This window comes from Ranitomeya variabilis, chromosome 4 (assembly GCF_051348905.1).
Source record: "Ranitomeya variabilis isolate aRanVar5 chromosome 4, aRanVar5.hap1, whole genome shotgun sequence".
In the NCBI taxonomy this organism is placed as follows: Eukaryota; Metazoa; Chordata; class Amphibia; order Anura; family Dendrobatidae; genus Ranitomeya; species Ranitomeya variabilis.
The window spans coordinates 673129200-673152007 of record NC_135235.1 but is presented as its reverse complement, the minus strand read 5'-3'; the positions used below and the strand labels follow the sequence as shown (position 1 = coordinate 673152007).

Below are 22808 nucleotides of genomic sequence, written 5' to 3'. Positions count from 1 at the left end.
AAAAAATAGATAAATACTCATCCGCCAGGATCCAGCAAAGCTCTGGCGATGCGCGCGCGGCTGCCGCCATCTTCCGTTCCCAAGATGCATTGCAAAATTACACACATGACTTAGCGGTCTCGCGAGACCGCTAAGTCTTCTGGGTAATTTCGCAATGCATCTCTGGGAACGGAAGATGGCGACAGCCGCGCGCGCCTGGGCGGACTACGAACGGTGAGAATAGCAGGTTTTTTGTTCTTTTTATTATTTTTAACATTACATCTTTTTACTATTGATGCTGCATAGGCAGCATCAATAGTAAAAAGTTGGGGACACACAGGGTTAATAGCAGCGATAACAGAGTGTGTTACCCGCGGCCCGTTACCACTGGCATTAACCCTGTGTTAGCGATGACTGGAGGGGAGTATGCAGGCGCCAGGCACTGACTGCAGGGGAGTAGGGAGGGACTAATCGGACTGTGCCCGTCGCTGATTGGTCACGGCAGCCATGACAGGCAGCTGGCGAGACCAATCAGCGACACGTGATTTCTGTTACGGAAGTTGCGGACAGAAAGACGGAAGTACCCCTTAGACAATTAAATATATAGATTAGTAATAAGCTGTAATATCAGTGCTATAAAGATACAACAAATCCATGTCCAGTAATATTCTCAGGGCACAGGACACATCCCACCAATTGCACACTTCTCAGTGTTGGAGCTGGGGGGCGCCATCCTGTGATTGACGGATAAATGTCTGACATTTTATTACCTCTGTAAGAAACACAACTTTATTGGGAATGTGAAACACCTATAAAGATGGCGCTTATCAGCCTGCAGATCCCTGCGGGTATGTAGGTGTAAGGGAACCTGCCATGTAATATAAGGCTAATAACGGGCAGATATGGGGTTAATGTATAGGCTAATAGCGCTCTGACACTGTGAGTGAGAGGGTGAGAGATGCTCTCTCTGATGCTCCGGCAGTGCGGGAAATGGTATCAGACACGTTTTTGAGGGATTTTTATTGTGAACCACTAATCACATTTAAAAGAGTATGAATTCACGTGAAATCATGAATTTCAGGAAATTGGACTCAAACTCGATCCTCTGCGGATTGATCCGCTTATCTGTAATATATATGCATATATACTCCTTTCCCACATTAGACGTATAAGTACGTCCAAGGTCGTCTCCTCTACTTGTATGCTTCTGGCTCCGTCGATGAGCCTGCAACCTTTCTGGCACATGTCAGCTTATTTCATTAGCTGACACGTGCCCCTAACAGCCTCGGGTGGAATCATGATCCACCCAGAGCTGTTAACATGTTAAATGCCGCTTTTAATATATCACAGTGGCATTTAACATGATCGCGACGGAAGTGCGTCAGAAACCCCATCCATCGGCTCTCGTGTCACATGACTTTGGGTCGCCGATGGGTTGGTATGACAACCCGGTGTCTGCAGGAGACTCCTGTGGTTGTTATTGTCTGATAGCTATGAGGGGCCGCCCAGCGGTGCTATGTGCAGCACAAGCGATCAGAAGATCGCAGCTTCAAGTCTTATACTCGGCTTATACTCGAGTCACGGTCGGCGGGTGAGGGGGAGAGGGCACTGTCGCATACTTACCTGCTTCGGTGCCGCAGCTCTTCCCCTGTTCAGCGGTCATGTGGGACCGCTCATTAGAGAAATGAATATGGACTCCACTCCACTTCATTTCTCTAATCAGCGGTAATGGTGACCGCTGACAGAGGAAGAGGCTGCGGCCCCGAAGACCAGCTGTCCGGGGGAAGGAGCGGGACGCCGGGAGCAGGTAAGTATTACATATTCACCTGTCCGCGTTCCACACGCCGGGCGTCGCTCCATCTTCCCGGCGCCTCTCTGCACTGACTGTGCAGGTCAGAGGGCGCGATGACGCATATAGTGTGCGCGCCGCCCTCTGCCTGATCAGTCAGTGCGGAGAGATGCCGGGACGGGACGCCGAGGAGCTGCAAGCAAGAGAGGTGAGTATGTATTTTATTATTTTTATTGCAGCAGCAGCAATGGCACAGCTTTCTATGGTACATCTATGGGGCAATAATCAACGGTGCAGAGCATTATATGGCACAGCTATGGGGCAATTATGAACGGTGCAGAGCACTATATGGCACAGCTATGGGGCAATTATGAACGGTGCAGAGCACTATATGGCACAGCTATGGGGCAATTATGAACAGTGCAGAGCACTATATGGCACAGCTATGGGGCAATTATGAACGGTGCAGAGCACTATATGGCACAGCTATGGGGCAATTATGAACGGTGCAGAGCACTATATGGCACAGCTATGGGGCAATTATGAACGGTGCAGAGCACTATATGGCACAGCTATGTTATGAACGGTGCAGAGCACTATATGGCACAGCTATGGGGCAATAATGAACGGTGCAGAGCACTATATGGCACAGCTATGGGGCAATAATGAACGGTGCAGAGCACTATATGGTACAGCTATGGGGCAATAATGAATGGTGCAGAGCACTATATGGCACAGCTATGGGGCAATTATGAACGGTGCAGAGCACTATATGGCACAGCTATGGGGCAATTATGAACAGTGCAGAGCACTATATGGCACAGCTATGGGGCAATTATGAACGGTGCAGAGCACTATATGGCACAGCTATGGGGCAATTATGAACGGTGCAGAGCACTATATGGCACAGCTATGGGGCAATTATGAACGGTGCAGAGCACTATATGGCACAGCTATGTTATGAACGGTGCAGAGCACTATATGGCACAGCTATGGGGCAATAATGAACGGTGCAGAGCACTATATGGCACAGCTATGGGGCAATAATGAACGGTGCAGAGCACTATATGGTACAGCTATGGGGCAATAATGAATGGTGCAGAGCACTATATGGCACAGCTATGGGGCCATAATGAATGGTATGGAGCATCTATTTTTATTTTTGAAATTCACCGGTAGCTGCTTCATTTTCCACCCTAGGCTTATACTCGAGTCAATAAGTTTTCCCAGTTTTTTGTGGCAAAATTAGGGGGGTCGGCTTATACTCGGGTCGGCTTATACTCGAGTATATACGGTACACATTATATATACTTTATAAATATAGAAACATACACTATATATATATATATATATATATATACAGTATACAGACACATACACATATATAAAGTATATGCACACAGAAACATTCAGTTTATATACAGTATGCTCACATATACGGTTTATACATATATATTTACACAATATACGGCACACATGCGCACATGCCGTATACATATATAATAAATACACACACACTGTATACTGTATGTACATGCATATACAGAACTTCAAGCTGTCATTGATGTTAGAGGGGGAACACACGGTAATAAGAAATGGGGTCTGTGAACTTTTGATCAGGGTCATTTGGGTGTTTTGGGTTGTCATTATGATTTATAAAGAGAAAACACAGTAGTTTGACAATAAATGGCTTCACCCAACCACTAACCATGAGTGAAGGAAAAGTTTTGGTGTTATCATTCATATTCTCTGAAAAAAGGCCAAGAAAGAAAAAATTCTGACGGTATGTAAACTTTTGAGCACAACTATATATTTATATATTTACACACCGCAGATATACACAATCATACTATATACTGTATATATGTACACACATACTATATACACACATACACACACTGTATACTGTACATGTACACACAGATACACATATATATGTATACTTACCAGGTCCTGCTGATTCACTTGTGCAGATCCCAGGACAGCGGTTTAGGAGCGGCCATGATGAGTAGGAGGGGACACAGAGAGAGCTGCAGACATCTTCCTGACCCCCGCGCCATCTAAGCTGTGCTGTTAGACGGCCTCTCCCCCTCACTCTCACATTCTAACCCGACATTGCCGGCTATTAAAGTGAAATGAATATTCACTGCTCTCCACGCCCATGAGCTCATTTCTCTTTAGCAGCGGGCACAAGCTTTAGCCAGCAGCCGGCTCCTGCCTCCTGTCACCCGCTGCTCCCCCGCTGCTGGTGCTGGGCAGACCCCCTGACAGGCCCATAGCAGCTGTGTGGTGTGCCGTTATTAGTGACACACCACTGGCTGTGGCCACTGAGGCAGCGGGGGCCCTCAGCAGCTGCCGGCCCTGTATGCCAGCAGATGTCAGTGCCTGGGCCCACTGGAGAATGTTCCGGTGGGCCAGTCCGACCTGGTGTACATGTTTGGTATCTGCATGCTCATACTGACCTGGAGAATCATCATGGCAGGTCAGTTTTAGCATTTGGTGAACATAGTAAAAAAAAAAAAAAAAACAATTGTGGAACTATACTTTTTGTTTTTGCAATTTCAACGCAGTTTGATTTTTTCCCATTTTTCAGTACATTATATGGCAAAACCAATGGTGTCAATCAAAAGTGCAACTCGTCCCGCAAAAAACAAGCCCTCACATGGCCATAGTGATGGAAAATAACAAAGTTATGGGGCAAAAAACAGAAACACCCAAGGTGGTGAAGGGGTTAATTGATGTGATCTACTGGGTCACTTTATTATTATGGTGGAATTACAATTTGTTTTTCACCATTTCACTTCACTTGGGATTATTTTTTCCCCCATTTTTCTGCACATTATGTGGTAACATGAAGGGAGGCTTTCCTTATTACTTTTCAGCCTGCAACAATCAGTCCTTCATGGAAAAATAATGCTTTATGAATTTTGGAAAGGAAAAAGGAAGGAAACTGGAAAATGTCCCAGTCTCCAAGGGGTTAAGAGGTGTGATATAGAGGAGGTCCCAGGAATATCCATTACACAGCAGCAGGGCGAGTGTCTCCTGTGTCTCCTCGCTCTCTGCTCAGGTCATTAGGATGGTCACTGAAGGCTCTTTCTAGCCTGGAGGGGATGGAGCTGAGGAAACCGTGTTGGAAATCCGCTGTCAGGAACACATAAATGATCGGATTCAGGCAGCTGTTCAGACAAGCCAGACTGGTAGTGATAGTGGGTACTATATAGAATGTCCTGTAATACCAATAAAAGTATGCTATGTCATCTCTATAATAGTATCTTATGTAATCTCTATGATACCAGTCTATTAGTGGCCAGATGTAATATGGAAACCAGCAGATGAAGAAACACGATATAACAGCGGTGATGATCCTGGAGGATCTCTGAGATCTCTGGGATCTCTTACTTTTTCTAAGTTTGTAGGAAATGGTGACATAAGAGGCGACGATGATGAGAAACGGGATCACACACATTATAATGAATCTGATCCACTGAATGGCCAGATGTAACTCTGGGTTATAATCATAAATGTAATATCTATATAGACACCATTCAGCTAGATCACCTACATGGTATGTATACACGTAATACACAGCACCGGCCACAGTGACACTCAGCCCCCAGATGATCGCTGCAGTGATTCTCACCAGGTTACGAGATCTATGGACTTTGGCCCAGAATGGCCACATGACGGACACCCAGCGGTCAGTACTCATGGCCGTCAGGAGGAGAACACTGGCGCTCATGTTCACATTAAACAGAACAATGTTCACTATACAAAGTGCAGGATCTGGGGTGTATGAGAAATCTGCAGTCCACTCAGCAATTCTCAGGGGGAGAGATGAGCAGCACAGGAAGTCCGCGATGGCCAGGTGGAGGAACCACACGGCACTGATTGTGTTCTTCATCCTGAATCCGGCAATCCAGATGACTAATCCATTACCGATAATCCCGAGAGCAAAAACAATGCTGTATAATGTAATGGACGTCTTCTGTATAATGTTAAGATAATAATATATCTCGCCGTATCCGCCAGATGACCTGAGGAGACAGAACAGGGCAGACATTAGGGGAATGGAGAGTTTATAGTTCCCTCAGTTTCTCCCTTGTACCTGGAGGACGGGGCTGACATCACAGTGGGGTCACAATGTAGGAAGGTAATAAGGCTAATCTGTAATACATATGGCCGTACATCCAGACACCTCCCAGGTAAAGGGATGGACCATGCACATTCTGGCCACACCCCTGGCCACGCCCATTTCCCATTTCTCCCCCGGCAGGAGGAGTTGTCAGAGGGTCGCTGGTAGTGAGGGACATTCAGCAGACGCCTGAGACTGCCGGGGGTAGACCCAAATCCAGGACTGTCCGCTATATCCGGCACAGGTGGGACTAGAGATGGATCCTGGTGTAACCGGCCAGATTACCCCCGCCCAGAATATACCCGGGGTTACAGTGGTCTAGGCCAGATTATACCCCTCCGCCCAGAATATACCCGGGGTTACAGTGGCCTAGGCCAGATTATACCCCCCGCCCGGAATATACCCGGGGTTACAGTGGCCTAGGCCAGATTATACCCCCCACCCAGAATATACCTGGGGTTACAGTGGCCTAGGCCAGATTATACCCCCCGCCCAGAATACACCCGGGGTTACAGTGGCCTAGGCCAGATTATATCCCCCACCCAGAATATACCAGGGGTTACAGTGGCCTAGGCCAGATTATACCCCCCGCCCAGAATATACCTGGGGTTACAGTGGCCTAGGCCAGATTATACCCCCCGCCCAGAATATACCCGGGGTTACAGTGGCCTAGGCCAGATTATACCACCCGCCCAGAATATGCCCGGGGTTACAGTGGCCTAGGCCAGATTATACCCCTGCCCAGAATATACCCAGAGTTACAGTGGCCTAGGCCAGATTATACCCCCGCCCAGAATATACCCGAGCTTACAGTGCCCTAGGCCATATTATACCCCCTGCCCAGAATATACCTGGGGTCAGGGGCGCACCTATAATGAGGCAATTTGAGCTTGTTGCCTCAGGCGGCACCACCTGCTGGGCGGCAGTGGGAGCGCTCAGTGCAGGAGACTGATGCACAAATTCCTGAGCATTTCTCCTGTGCAGAGCTTGGTGCTGCCTCCAGCACTGGCTCCTTCTCTGTCTTCTCTCCCCCTCACCCTTCGGGGCTGATCAGGACATCGGCAGTGAGGGACAAAGCAGGAGGAGCTCGGAGCCAGAAATCTCCTCAGTGTGTGACAATTACAGTGGCTAGTAGATGGCAGCGTCACAAATTGATGCTGCCCCCTCCTGGCTCCAGATGTAGGGCTGCTCTCACCCCCAGCCCCCACCGCTCCTGAGAAGAACTGCTGACCCTGCCTGCTGGGGCCTCTGTACACTGTCCCCTCCATAACTCCTTCCTAGTTCCTCTGAGATCACAGGAGGCAGTCGGACCAGAGGAGGAGGAGGGGGAGACTGCACAGACTCTTAGAGGAGGCAGCAGCTCCCTGTGTCCTCTGCCCCTGGTGACCTGGGATGGGGCGAGCAGTGACGGCTCTGCTGCAGCACACGGGAGTATATAGAATGGTATTTATAGTGTATGTAATAGTGTGTATAGTGTCTGCTTTCCTGTGTGTGAATGGATGCAGAGGTTTCTTGTGTATGTAATAGTGTGTGTAGTGTACAGTATGTGTGTCTCTGTTTATAAATGAGGGTATTTGGCTATACTGCCTGTGATTCTTGAGTATGATCAGGCCTGAACCCACAATTGTATCTGCTTGGCAGGATCCCACGAAATAAATTCCCCCCAATAACAATCCTTTGCATATATCCAGCACAGTGTAACCTGTGCGCTCTCCTGAGTATCCGGAGTCCTGTCCAGTACTGTGCTGGGGTGCAGGGAGTGCGGTGCTGGTGTATGTGATGTGCGCTCCCCTGAGTATCCGGAGTCCTGTCCAGTAATGTGCTGGGGTGCAGGCAGTGCAGTGCTGGTGTATGTGATGTGCGCTCCCCTGAGTATCCGGAGTCCTGTCCAGTACTGTGCAGGGAGTGCGGGCAGTGTGGTGCTGGTGTATGTGATGTGCGCTCCCCTGAGTATCCAGAGTCCTGTCCAGTAATGTGCTGGGGTGCAGGGAGTGAGGTGCTGGTGTATATGATGTGCGCTCACCTGAGTATCCGGAGTCCTGTCCAGTAATGTGCTGGGGTGCAGCAGTGTGGTGCTGGTGTATATGATGTGCGCTCCCCTTAGTATCCGGATCCTACAAAATAAATTCCCCCCAATAACAAACCTTTGCATATATCCAGCACAGTGTAACCTGTGTGCTCCCCTGAGTATCCAAAGTCCTGTCCAGTTATGTTCTGGGGTGCAGGCAGTGCGGTGCTGGTGTGTGTGATGTGCGCTCCCCTGAGTATCCGGAATCCTGTCCAGTACTGTGCTGGGGTGCAGGGAGTGCGGTGCTGGTGTATATGATGTGCGCTCACCTGAGTATCCGGAGTCCTGTCCAGTAATGTGCTGGGGTGCAGCAGTGTGGTGCTGGTGTATATGATGTGCGCTCACCGAGTATCTGGAGTCCTGTCCAGTAATACGCTGGGGTGCAGCAGTGCGGTGCTTGTGTGTGTGATATGCGCTCCCCTGAGTATCCAGAGTCCTGTCCAGTATTGTGCTGGGGTGCGGGCAGTGCGGTGCTTGTGTATGTGATGTGCGCTCCCCTGAGTATCTAGAGTCCTCTTCAGTAATGTTCTGGGGTTCAGGCAGTGCGGTGCTGGTGTATGTGATGTGTGCTCCCCTGAGTATCTGGAGTCCTGTCCAGTAATGTGCCGGGGTGCAGGCAGTGCGGAGCTGGTGTATGTGATGTGCACTCACCTGAGTATCTGGAGTCCTGTCCAGTAATGGGCTGGGGTGCAGGCAGTGCGGTGCTGGTGTACAGTATGTGATGTGCGCTCCCCTGAGTATGCGGAGTCCTGTCCAGTAATGTGCTGGGGTGCAGGCAGTGCGGTGCTGGTGTATGTGATGTGTGCTCCCCTGAGTATCTGGAGTCCTGACCAGTACTGTGCTGGGGTGCAGGCAGTGCGGTGCTGGTGTATGTTATGTGCGCTCCCCTGAGTATTCAGAATCCTGTCCAGTACTGTGCTGGGGTGCGGGCAGTGCGGTGCTGGTGTACAGTATGTGATGTGCGCTCCCCTGAGCATCCGGAGTCCTGTCCAGTAATGTGCTGGGGTGCAGGCAGTGTGGTGCTGGTGTACGTGATGTGTACTTGCGGCGCGCCCCCACACCGCCGCAGGGCCGAGGGGTACCCGGAGCCGGGCCTCTAGGTCTCAGTCCTGGGGTTGTCACGGTGGCTAGACCCGGTCCGTGGCCCTGTCCGTCAGTGGGGGACGTCCGGTGAAATAAGTGGTGCTAATGGTGGTGTAGCGGTGCAGTTGTGGGGTGCAGGTCGCGGTAAATAACGAGGACACCAGGTTGCAGTCTCTTTACCTCTTTACTGGAGATCTCTGAGTCCTCAGTCCAGAATACGGTTCACCAGGCTGCGCAAGTCCGGCCGGTCCAATGGCACCTCCAGAGTCCTCCTCTCAGGTGGAAATCTGTGCCTTCCTTCTAGCGCTATGTGTTGTAGTCCTTCCCTGCTGTGCTCACGGAAAGTGACCCCACAACGGTTGTGTCTGTTTCTTAAGTTCCCTCACAACTCGATTTGATGTTCCTCTGTAATCCACCCCTCCCTGTATTCAGGTTGGAATGGCACCCGTTTGTCAGGTAGGCCTGGAGTTCTTCCGGGACCCTAGAGACGCCCCTCTCCCGCAATTGCCCCCCAAGACTTCATAGGTGATATGTGGTAGACAGCCCGCCTGAGACCGACTGTCCTGCCGCTGTTTGGAGTATGGCTTGAAGCTGTATTCTAATCCACTCCCTCGGCGTTCCGGCCACCGGTATTGCGCCTCAGCAGGGTGCTGCCTCTTTCAACAAAACCCCTGCTGGTATTCTCCTTCTGCTTGATCTCGTTTCTCACTCAGCACAATCTGCCTCGCTTCTAGTCCTTTCTTGGGCACCGCCGCTAAGCTGAGCAGGCACGGTCCCGTTACGTTCTCTCAATGCCAAGCCTCTGCCAGGGTCCCACCCCTGGCAGAGACCCTACAGTCTCTCCCTTCACAACACCCTCTGCCACAAGGTGTTGCTCCGTTCAATCCCGTCAGCGTTCTCTCTAACTTCCTGCCTGACCCCCAGTTTACCCACTATGGTGGGGAGTGGCCTAATGAATAGCACCCTTAGCTCCCCCCGGAGGCCCTGCTGTGAAACATATTGGTGTCTGTGATACCTGATTGGAGGAACTCCTTCAGTGCCATCGAACGTACCATGGCTCCCCTTAGTGGCAGAGCCACAGTACTGCAACGACCAGGACTCTGGGGCGCTGCACTCCCCCCTGGTTAAACACAGTACTCCGGGACTGGGAAGAAAAACAACAATACAGATTAGTAAACAGACATACAATTTTGTTGAGTGCAAAACAATAAGTATACTTGAACAGGCTTCCCTTTATGGGAGGTGAGGACACTTTTAACGTTACAAACATAGTCAACATTATAAATTACAGGCTATACATAACTCCTGTTACCCAACCGGGTATTCTACTTAGTGCAAATTCTGGAACAATAAATTAACATTGCCTTTAAGAAACATACACTCTTAGTTTACCAAAGGCCTTCCTATAATCACATTACAGGGTAGGGTAACTTCACATCCTCCTACTTTGAACCTGCAGGACCGCCTGTCCCTATGGCACCAGACCTACTGCCTCTCCTTTCTTTTACAGGACCGCCCCGTTCAGCCAGGGCCTACTGCCTTTCGCTACTATACATAGTATAGACATAACATTCCTTTCGTTTAAAGAACTCTGAGCCAGCTCTACTCGGCTCCTTTAAGGACTCACTCTCTAACCCCTACGGGTTCGCTTTCTGTCCTTAGTAACAAAGTAACTTTCTATGGGGACGCAGGGTTTACCTTCTATCCTCACCTTCATCATTACTTCTTTACTTTCAACTATGCAGATCTCTACTTCTACCCCTGCGTGCTCTCTGCATCTTTTCCTTTCACAAAACATTATTTTCAGATTTCACAATTCAAACAATTTAAACACATATAACTTTTCATGTAAAACAGTTACATTCTTTTCAAAGCATCATCATATTACTGTTCTAAAACAGTATCGCTTTCAAGTTCAATTCCACGCATCCCCTTTAAGAGGGGACCAAGCCTTTCTGAGGTAGCTCGTCTTCTCAGCCTACCAGTCCATGCAAAGGCTCCGGATTGGCATCTTCGCAAAGTGTCTTTTAACTAAAACCAGTAGGAAAGGTATCTTCGCAAAGTGTCTTTTAACTAAAACCAGTAGGAGGCACCCTTAAGAAGGTGCAACTATTTACAAGGAAGTTCGAATCATGCACAGTCCATGATTTCACAGTTTATGTAACTTTTGTGCAAAACTTCAAGGAAACAGCAGTAGTGACCCCGGGTCAACAAAGGGGTCACCTTTTAAAGTTTACCCTAGACGGGTTTAGCAGCAACAGGAACAAAGGAACAAACAGTAACTATTTACATTTTCATCAAGCAATAAAATCTCAGAATCCCCCACGAGGCGCCACCTGGCGGGGGAACCCCTGCAATACAGGCAGTTCAGGTTCCAGGTTCACTCCCGCGGCCAGGTACACCCCATGGGTGCGGGTCTGTTGCACAACCAGATCGTGCGCGGTGATGAGGGTCTGCGTTCCCACTTCTCTCTGCGCGGGTACATCAGGAACATCAATCACTCGAAGAGGCACCTCCTTGGCCGCTACGGTGGTCAGGCGGCAGATCGCAGGTTCTGTGATCAGACAGGGTGGGGCGACCGAAGTGGTCACAGATCGGTCACACGGTGGCACTTTGGCTACAGGGGCTGGTTTCTCCTGCTTGTAGACGTTCAGAGCGAACCACCCCTTCTCCCCAAGATGCCTGGTATAGATGACGCTGTCTCCCGGGTAGAGGTCTCGGTCGGGGTGGCCCTCTCTGAGGTGCGACTCGACATCCCGCCGGTTAACAAAGACCTCCGCGTATAGCCCCGGTTATTTAATAAAGCCCCAGCCTCCTCGGAGCTTAAAAATGGTGACGATGCCCTGCCTGCGCGGGGCCTGGTGAGTGGTGGGGTCCTTGCGGGCCCGGTCCTTGACCGCCAGATCTTTCTGATGATGGGCCTCCCGCCCAGCCTGATGTATTTTCTCCTCCTCTCGCCACCGGTGCTCTAGCTGGATTTGGTATTCTTCCCAGCTTAGGGCCTGTACCATCTCCCCCTTCTGGGTCTCCACCCCGGGGAACCCCATAAGATTGGATCCGGGGTTCACCCAGCGGCACACCGTGCGCTCCGCGTGGACCTCACCCAACAAGGGAGTAGGGGTGATCGGGGCTCGCATGCGGTGTTCCATGCCCGTGGCTTCCTCCCAGGGTAGCAGGCGCTGGAGTCTATGGGTTCCCGGGAGAGGTGGTGCCGCTACGGGGCCCACTAACACACCCTCGGCTGGCGGGGCAGGATCGGCGGACTCACCAACTGATGCAAGTTCACTTTCCGCAGCAGGTCCCACTGATTCTTCCGGTGAGGACTCTGATGTCCGGGAACCCTCTACCGGCTCCACCGGGTGCGGAGCCTGGACTCTCACATTCAGTTGGAGGAGCTGGTTATATAAGTCCTCCATCTCGGCTCTCAGGAATCTGGTGTTATCCACGAAGGACGGGCTGCTGGGCTCATCCGGGTAGTCGGGGGAGACTTCTACTTCAACCCCGCTGTCGGGTTCGGAGCTGCTGGCCATAGCGTCCTCCACGTGGGTCACTTCCTGGTCCTTTTCCCGCTCTCTCCTTCGGGAGCGGTTTCGTTTTCTCTGCCTCCGCCCCCCATTAAGGATTAGGAGGCGGATCTCTGCTGCTGACGGACACGTCCTCACCGTGCAGAAATATTTAGACTGGGCGGCCATTACTGTTCGCGCTCTCCAGCTTGCCTACGCCCACTTCACGCCCCTCTTCTCTTCCTGCACTCTCCTTAGCGCTGCAATGGCGGCGGATTTTGGCGGCAAATGGCACAACACACAGTCCTCTCAATAAAGTACAATTCAAGCACAGTAAATCACAGTCTCTAGGCACACATGACCTGATTCTTCAGGCTTAAGTAGATCCTGTTCGTGACGCCAAGATTTGCGGCGCGCCCCCACACCGCCGCAGGGCCGAGGGGTACCCGGAGCCGGGCCTCTAGGTCTCAGTCCTGGGGTTGTCACGGTGGCTAGACCCGGTCCGTGGCCCTGTCAGTGGGGGACGTCCGGTGAAATAAGTGGTGCTAATGGTGGTGTAGCGGTGCAGTTGTGGGGTGCAGGTCGCGGTAAATAACGAGGACACCAGGTTGCAGTCTCTTTACCTCTTTACTGGAGATCTCTGAGTCCTCAGTCCAGAATACGGTTCACCAGGCTGCGCAAGTCCGGCCGGTCCAATGGCACCTCCAGAGTCCTCCTCTCAGGTGGAAATCTGTGCCTTCCTTCTAGCGCTATGTGTTGTAGTCCTTCCCTGCTGTGCTCACGGAAAGTGACCCCACAACGGTTGTGTCTGTTTCTTAAGTTCCCTCACAACTCGATTTGATGTTCCTCTGTAATCCACCCCTCCCTGTATTCAGGTTGGAATGGCACCCGTTTGTCAGGTAGGCCTGGAGTTCTTCCGGGACCCTAGAGACGCCCCTCTCCCGCAATTGCCCCCCAAGACTTCATAGGTGATATATGGTAGACAGCCCGCCTGAGACCGACTGTCCTGCCGCTGTTTGGAGTATGGCTTGAAGCTGTATTCTAATCCACTCCCTCGGCGTTCCGGCCACCGGTATTGCGCCTCAGCAGGGTGCTGCCTCTTTCAACAAAACCCCTGCTGGTATTCTCCTTCTGCTTGATCTCGTTTCTCACTCAGCACAATCTGCCTCGTTTCTAGTCCTTTCTTGGGCACCGCCGCTAAGCTGAGCAGGCACGGTCCCGTTACGTTCTCTCAATGCCAAGCCTCTGCCAGGGTCCCACCCCTGGCAGAGACCCTACAGTCTCTCCCTTCACAACACCCTCTGCCACAAGGTGTTGCTCCGTTCAATCCCGTCAGCGTTCTCTCTAACTTCCTGCCTGACCCCCAGTTTACCCACTATGGTGGGGAGTGGCCTAATGAATAGCACCCTTAGCTCCCCCCGGAGGCCCTGCTGTGAAACATATTGGTGTCTGTGATACCTGATTGGAGGAACTCCTTCAGTGCCATCGAACGTACCATGGCTCCCCTTAGTGGCAGAGCCACAGTACTGCAACGACCAGGACTCTGGGGCGCTGCACACTCCCCTGAGTATCTGGAGTCCTGTCCAGTAATGTTCTGGGGTGCAGGTAGCGCGGTGCTGGTGTATGTGATGTGCGCTCCCCTGAGTATCCGGTGTCCTGTCCAGTAATGTGCTGGGGTGCAGCAGTGCGATGCTGGTGTATGTGATGTGCGCTCTCCTCAGTATCCACAGTCCTGTCCAGTACTGTGCTGCGGTGCGGGCAGTGCGGTGCTGGTGTATGTGATGTGCGCTCTCCTGAGTATCCAGAGTCCTGTCCAGTACTGTGCTGGGGTGCGGGCAGTGTGGTGCTTGTGTATGTGATGTGCGCTCTACTGAGTATCCAGAGTCCTGTCCAGTACTGTGCTGGGGTGCGGGCGGTGCTGGTGTATGTGATGTGCGCTCCCCTGAGTATGCAGAGTCCTCTTCAGTACTGTGCTGGGGTGCAGGCAGTGTGGTGCTGGTGTATGTGATGTGCGCTCCCCTGAGTATCCAGAGTCCTGTCCACTACTGTGCTAGGGTGCAGGCAGTGCGGTGCTGGTGTATGTGATGTGCGCTCCCCTGAGTATCCGGAGTCCTGTCCAGTACTGTGCTGGGGTGCGGGCAGTGCGGTGCTGGTGTGTGTGATATGCGCTCCCCTGAGTATCTGGAGTCCTGTCCAGTACTGTGCTGGGGTGCAGACAGTGCGGTGCTGGTGTATGTGATGTGCGCTCCCCTGAGTATCCAGAGTCCTCTTCAGTAATGTTCTGGGGTGCAGGCAGTGCGGTGCTCGTGTGTGATATGCGCTCCCCTGATTATCCGGAGTCCTGTCCAGTACTGTGCTGGGGTGCGGGCAGTGCGGTGCTGGTGTTTGTGATGTGCGCTCCCCTGAGTATCCAGAGTCCTCTTCAGTAATGTTCTGGGGTGCAGGCAGTGCGGCGCTGGTGTATGTGATGTGCGCTCCCCTGAGTATCCAGAGTCCTATCCAGTACTGTGCTGGGGTGTGGGTAGTGCGGTGCTGGTGTATGTCCTCTTCAGTAGGGTTGAGCGACTTTAATTTTTTTAAGATCGAGTCGGGTTTTGCGAAACCCGACTTTGTCCTAAGTCGAGTCGAGTGAAGTCGGCCGATTATCGCGAAAAGTCGGGGATCGACCGAAACATGAAACCCAATGCAAGTCAATGGGGAAGCATAGTCGGCAGTGAGTGGAGGCCAGGAAAACACCTACAGTGCCCATTTTAATGCCAAAAACATCCATTCTTGTTTCTGAAGCTTGTCAATCTTAATTAACTTTATAATAATAGTTGGGCATTAGAAATTGGTGGTCATTTGGCAAAAGTTGTGGGGGGTAGGGCTGGTTCAAGGTTTTAGTGGGCCCATGAAATGTGGACTACGTCACGGCGGTGGAGCAGGGAGAGGTAAGTATTTCAACGTTGCAAGTGCTGTGATCCTGAGCAAGCAGGGGGGGCCCACTCGTTCGCATTGGCACTGGCACAGGGCCCCTCAAAGTACAGCGGTGTGTTTGCACGGCGGGGGCGCCTCCCACCGGCAGTGACACTTTTGCGTACTCTGAGAGGCCCTGTGCCTGTGACGTCGCCAACGAGTATGCCCCCTACCTGTTAAAGAAACCTGCACTTTCATCTGCACCTTCCTCTTTGTCCCTGTGTAAGGTGGTATAGTATGCGGGAAGGGGAACCTGACTTTCAGCAGGGTCAGATTGTGGCTGTGTAGCGTGCAAGGGGAATGTAGTGGTCTGGGTCAAAGTACCACAAGACTCATGTAGCACCGGCTGGGCAATGGGCAGGATGAGGAGGAAACACTGATATAGGGCCAAATAATAAAGTGGGCTAAATGCAATTCAAAATTGGTAACAGGACTAACCAGGCAGCATTGCTTAGTTCAGTGGAGGACAACTGTAATGAGAGGCAGACACAGTTAGTAGGCCCAAATAATAAAGTGGGCAAAATAAAGTTCAAAATTGGTAACAGGAGTAAACAGGCGGCACTGCTTTGTTCAGTGGAGGAGAACATCTTTGAGCGGCAGACACCGTTAGTAGGCCAACCCAACTAGTAGGCCCTATGCAGTTTAATATTACAAATGAAGGCCGAAAGCCTGAAGATTAAAGGTCAGGAAAATAACACAGGACAACACCAAGGTGCGGCACACACCGTTAGTACGCCCCAACCACCAATTTTTAAAAACAACTACTTAATGAGAGCCAGAAGGTTGAAGCTCAGACAAGGAAACCTGGAGGAGAACACCCAGGAGGAGGAGAACACCCAGGAGGAGGAGAACACCCGGGAGCGTCAGACACCGTTAGTAGGCCCCAACCACCAATTTTTTTTTAAAAAGCACTTAATGAGAGCCAGAAGGTTGAAGCTCAGATTTATACAGTGGAGGACAACACCAGGGAGCGACAGACACCGTTAGTAGGCCCCAACCACCAATTTTTTTTTTAAAAAGCACTTAATGAGAGCCAGAAGGTTGAAGCTCAGATTTATACAGTGGAGGACAACACCAGGGAGCGGCAGACACCGTTAGTAGGCCCTAACCACCAATTTTTTTTTTTTAAAAAGCACTTAATGAGAGCCAGAAGGTTGAAGCTCAGATTTATACAGTGGAGGACAACACCAGGGAGCGGCGGACACCGTTAGTAGGCCCCAACCACCAATTTTTTTTTTTAAATGCACTTAATGAGAGCCAGAAGGTTGAAGCTCAGATTTATATAGTGGAGGACAACACCAGGGAGCGGCAAACACCGTTAGTAGGCCCCAACCACCAAATTTTTAAAAAACAGCACTTAATGAGAGCCAGAAGGTTGAAGCTCAGATTTATACAGTGGAGGACAACACCAGGGAGCGGCAGACACCGTTAGTAGGCCCCAACCACCAAATTTTTAAAAAACAGCACTTGAGGGGGCGTGGCCAAGACGCTGAGGAGAGAGGTCGCACGCTGCTGAGCTCCTGCCAATAACGGCACAAATACCGGCGTTTTCTCCCACCGAACTGACCGTTGGAGGCTGGAGTGGTGTGAGAAGCACCCCCCGGAGAAGCGTTGACCGCATCTGGTCCAGGCTACAAAGCAACTGCAGAGCTGTGGCAGCGGCAGGCTCAGCGTGCTGGAAGCCGACAGACATCAGATCTGCACAACCGATGACTCACCTGCAGTTCGGCTACTCGGTGAGTTGAAGACAGCGGTGGGGCTGAGGGGAGCGTCTGGAGGCTGAACGCTAGGTCCGGATCCCCTGAGGCGGTGGAGGGTCTGTGGCGGGAAATAAGCAGAGGGACAGCGGCCATCTTGGGAGCCCTCAACACGTGGAGTAGGTGGGGAGACTAAGTGTGCCGGAGCCCTGGATCTGGACTTCTGCAGCGGCCGGAGAGCTGGGTGTGCCCGGCTAGAACAGGAGTTAGCTGCTGTTCTCTGTAGAGGGTAAATATTCTCTCCTTCCCCCTGCTGTTGTTTGCTGATGCGATCTGATATTCCCGGCCAGCTGTACAGATTCAGTGAACTTGCAGATCGCAGCTCTCTGCTGCCACCTTGTGCCCTTTTCATGTATTGTGCTAAATCCATATACACCTGAACCATCTGTGAGAGATTTGGGCCTCGGACACAGACGAAGTTGCTTCCCCCCCCCCCCCCGGCGGAGGGGCTGGCGCCGCAGTGGTCTCCCGTCTCCCATAAGTAGCCTTCGGCTCCGCCAGTCCTGCAGGCTCCAGCTGGTATTCATCCGGGTCCCGGAGGCCCCCCGCACAACAGGGTCATACTGAGCGGAGGAGGGGGGACTAGTGAGCGATCCCCTAACCGCCTGGGCTATCTGTGAGAGGGTCTCGACAGTGACATTAAGGCCCGCTGCCTTCCCTGACTGGGCGCTGCAGAGCTGTCTGAAACCTGAGTCGGGACGGTGGACCGACCCCTGCTGAGGCTCCCCTGACTTAGGCTGGCTATTTACCATCATACCAACCCTCCCATTGAAGTTGATATTTATCTCTGACAATCCTCCGCCACGCCTCCACCCCAAATAGGCCCAGCTTATAATACACCTTAAGACTCTTGTAATGCTTTAAAGTGCCCCCCCCTATATCCGCTAGGGGTCGCTCTGCAATATGCCCTCCTTCTGACCCTCTTTCCTTAAAAAGGAAAAGCACCACGGAGCCCCTTTCCTACTCAACTCGCCCTCATGCCTAAAGCACGCAGAGCTAGCTCAAAACAACCCAGCAACAGATTTGCCGCTTTAACAGATCTGGACGGCGATATGTCCTCGGGCCCCTTCTACCAGTCAGAATCCTCTAATTCTTCTATACCTGAGGGTGCGGACTCTGAAATGATTCCAGCTTTAACAACCAAGACCCCTAATACTTCAACCTCAGATCAATCTGCCTTACTATCACAGTTTCAATCAATCTTACAGTCCGAATTACTCAAAATGTCAGAAAAATTGACCAAGGATTTAACTAAGGAGATCAGAGAACTTGGTTCCCGTACCTCTGACCTGGAGGACAAAATGGGCGCTACCCATTCAACCCTTGCTACTCACGAGAAAGACATCGAGATGCTACACGACGAAATTCACACCCTTAACAACAGACTGGAGGATTTCGAAAATCGAGCCCGCAGGTGCAACATCAGAATCAGGGGCATACCCGAAACAATCACCGATCTCCAGTCCACGGCGACGGCTCTCTTTCAGGAACTATCACCAGGAATCCCTATAGAACGCCTAGAAATGGACCGAATTCATAGAGCCCTGAGCAAACGCAAACCGGAAGGTCCACCAAGGGATATCATCCTTAAATTACATCATTACAAAACCAAGGAACAGCTCTTACAAGCAGCTAGAAATTCATCACCGCTGGTATTTCAAGGCCACTCATACGAGCTGTTCTCCGACTTGGCCCCCTCTACCATCGCCAAAAGACGTGCTATGAAACCATACCTGGAGGTCCTACGCTCCAATAATATCAAGTACCGCTGGGGCTTCCCATTTAAACTGATCTTCTCTCATCTCGATATGGTCCATACAGTTCTCTCCCCTGAAGGAACGAGCCGCTGCTTGTCTAAACTACAACTCATGGACCTCCCATCATCCCCCCCACCTTCTTCCTCGAGGCCCCAACCTGCGACCCTCCGTCCCAGACCACGTGATCCTCCGGCTCCCCCATGACGTGCTGGATATCCACTAATTTTAGCTCGTGCCTATACTACTCCACAGGCTTCTCTTCAGGACAATCTCATAGAGTAGTCCCGGATACAACACGCTATACCTTATAATGTTCAATGGAACAAACAGTTCATATGTGTTTTTTTTCAGTTTATTGTTACAGGTGTTCTTGGAGCGTTCAGCTCCACTACCTACCCTACAGAAGCCGTTGCAGCTTCCGCTTCAACCGAACTTCCAGACTGTCAACGCCATTTGACTTGCTCTTCACTTCAGACAAGTGACTATGTTTATTACACGAGCTTTCACAGTGTTCTTCTTTGGTTTTTTTTCTCTTTTCTCCACTTTATAACGTGTTAAGTTGTAAAATTTTATCAGGCCTTTTAAATGGGCAGCCAGGTTTCAATTATCTCACTAGACCATATTAAGCCGTTAATTAACTATGTTTAATATAATGGTTATTTTCAGGTCTCGCATTACGCCCCCTATCCCTAATTCCCACGGCGCTATGAAAAGCCCACTCCTAGCCTGCGAAATTGAATTTCCAGTTTAACTTAACCCACTACCTAGCTTTCACTCCCGTTCTTCACGACATTTAAATATGTTTCATTGCGCCCCCTAGCGGACCCTCATGACCCCACAGTGTCCTTGTACACTGATGCTTCGCACTATGTGCTTAGCCAACAACAGTCCCACCCCCCCTCCCCAAAGAGTTCTTCCTACCCAGTCCTAATCATAGTTATTGTTCAACCTACCCTTCCATCCATACTACTCGCCCGAGTACACTCTACCAATTTGGTCCACCTAACAATAATTTCTCTAACTCTGCCAACGACCCAAAACTTACTGCCAACATAAGCAAATTCAACAACCATTTATCATGCCATTAAAGATCCTATCACACAATGTGAGGGGCCTAAATTCCCCTCACAAACGCACTAAGGCCTTTCGTTATTATAGATCCCAACAGGTAGACGTGGTTTGCCTCCAGGAGACGCACTTCTCAACCAGCTCCTACCCCAAATTTATGTCCACTTCTTATCCACTTTTCTACATGGCAAACGCCCCAAATAAAACCAAAGGAGTCGCGGTCTGTTTTAAAAAATCTGTCCCCTTCGTTTTTAAGTCGTCAGTAGCTGATAAGGAAGGATGCTATATCATGGTGACAGGTTCGATATCAGATGAACTGGTCACTTTTGTCTCATATTATGCTCCCAAATCCCACCAAGCTGCCTTCTTTTCCCAGTTATTGGAATTAGTCTCCGAACATGCCCAAGGCACCACAATACTATGTGGAGACTCCAATTGCATACTGAAAGCTAGCCTCGATAAATCCTCAAACCCCCATTCCTCTAATCCCCCGCAGCCTTACTCTTCTGCGGATTCAACCGCTCTTAATAAGCTTCTCGCCCAACACCACTGGGTGGACTTATGGAGGGAGATCCACCCCTCCAATAGAGACTGCACGTACTTCTCCGCACGCCACTTAGTGTACACTAGAATAGACCACATATTCGCTAACCCATCCTTTCTCCCAAACATCTCTAATATATCCATTCTTTCTACACCCTGGTCGGATCACTCCCCAAATCTCCTCACATGCTCGACGCTCCACCCACGGCCCCGTTCATTCAACTGGACTCTGAATGACTCACTGCTCTCCTATCCCGATATTTCTCAAAGGCTGAAAAATCACATTGACGATTATTTCTCCTTGAATCAACATTCAGCTTCATCGCCAATCTCCCTTTGGGAAGCACATAAAGCTGTGCTAAGAGGTCTCTGCATTCAAGAGGCCTCTCGCAAGAAAAAAGACAGGAACGCGAAGATAGCTGAACTGGAGGGCAGGGTGTTAGCCTTAAGGCCCCGTCTCACATAGCGAGATCGCTAGCGAGATCGCTGCTGAGTCACTAGTTTTGTGATGCAACAGCGACCTCAGTAGCGATCTCGCTATGTGTGACACGTACCAGCGATCAGGCCCCTGCTGCGAGATCGCTGGTCGTGTCGGAATGGCCTGGACCTTTTTTTGGTTGTTGAGGCCCCGCTGACATCGCTGAATCGGTGTGTGTGACACCGATCCAGCGATGTCTTCACTGGTAACCAGGGTAAACATCGGGTTACTAAGCGCAGGGCCGCGCTTAGTAACCCGATGTTTACCCTGGTTACCAAAAAAAACAAACACTACATACTCGCCTTTCGGTGTCCGTCAGGTCCCTTGCCGTCTGCTTCCTGCTCTGACTGAGATCCGGCCGTACAGTGAGAGCAGAGCACAGCAGTGACGTCACCGCTGCGCTCTGCTCTCACTGTACGGCGGCACTGTCAGAGCGGGAAGCAGACGGCAAGGGACCTGACGGACACCGAAAGGCGAGTATGTAGTGTTTGTTTTTTTTGGTAACCAGGGTAAACATCAGGTTACTAAGCGCGGCCCTGCGCTTAGTAACCCGATGTTTACCCTGGTTACCCGGGTGCTGCAGGGGGACTTCGGCATCGTTGAAGACAGTTTCAACGATGCCGAAGTCGTTCCCCTGATCGTTGGTCGCTGGAGAGAGCTGTCTGTGTGACAGCTCCCCAGCGACCACACAACGACTTACCAACAATCACGGCCAGGTCGTATCGCTGGTCGTGATCGTTGGTAAATCGCTATGTGAGACGGGGCCTTTAGAGTCTCAGATGAAAAATAACCCTTCACCAACTACGTATCGCGACCTTCTCCATGCTCGCACTGAATTAGATCTCAGTCTTTCTGAGATAGCAGACCGGGCCATACGATGGTCACAGCAACGCTTCTATGCTCTCAATAATAAAAATAACTCTAATTTAGCCCGACGCTTAAAATGCCTACCCTTACCCAGGCCCCCTATTCGAATACGTACATCTACAGGTATCACATCTAACCCACAACAAATTTCCCACTTCTTCCAACAAAAACTCAAACAGCTGTACAGGGCCCCAACTACCTCGAACTCAGAATCGATAGAGAAATTTTTAGATTCTATTCCCCTGCCGGCTCTCGGCTCTGATTTGATTGAACTCCTCAACCAACCCGTAACGTCAAGTGAAATTGAACTAGCCATTCAACAACTGAAAACCAACAAAAAACCTGGCCCCGATGGTTTTACGGCCCTCTATTACAAGAAATATGCTCCAATTCTGATCCCCCACCTCACTAAATATTTCAACTCCCTGAGAGAAGGTAATAAGCCAGGTGCAGCTTCTCTAATTGCAGCAATATCTATGATACCTAAACCCAATACAGACCACCTACTCTGGTCTAACTATAGACCAATATCCCTTATCAACATAGATCTCAAACTTTTAGCCAAAATACTATCCCAAAGACTGAACTCTGGCCTAGGTACCCTAATCTACAAAGATCAAGTGGGTTTTGTCCCTCGGAGACAAGCTTCAGACAACGTACGGAGGGTCTCCCATCTGTTGCACCTCTGCAAACATCGTGACATACCAAGTATGCTACTGTCATTAGACTTCAAGAAAGCCTTTGACTCTATCTCATGGCCATATTTGTTTGCTGTGCTGCGGAGATGGAAGTTTCCCGACCACTTTCTTTCTTGGATTCACGCCCTTTA

At 50.7% G+C, this 22808-nt stretch overlaps 1 protein-coding gene across 1 annotated transcript; it reads right to left on the bottom strand.

The window, feature by feature from the left end:
- Positions 1-3981: 3981 nt before the first annotated feature.
- LOC143768204 (formyl peptide receptor 2-like) lies at positions 3982-5828 on the bottom strand. Its single transcript, XM_077256895.1, has one exon. It carries the CDS (start codon positions 5826-5828, stop codon positions 4785-4787), a length of 1044 nt encoding a protein of 347 aa, XP_077113010.1. The 3' UTR covers positions 3982-4784.
- Between the last annotated feature and the right edge of the window lie 16980 nt (positions 5829-22808).

Excerpts from the sequence above, each read along its gene's own strand:
- LOC143768204 (XM_077256895.1), bottom strand. The coding sequence starts at position 5,828 with ATGTCTGCCCTGTTCTGTCTCCTCAGGTCATCTGGCGGATACGGCGAG.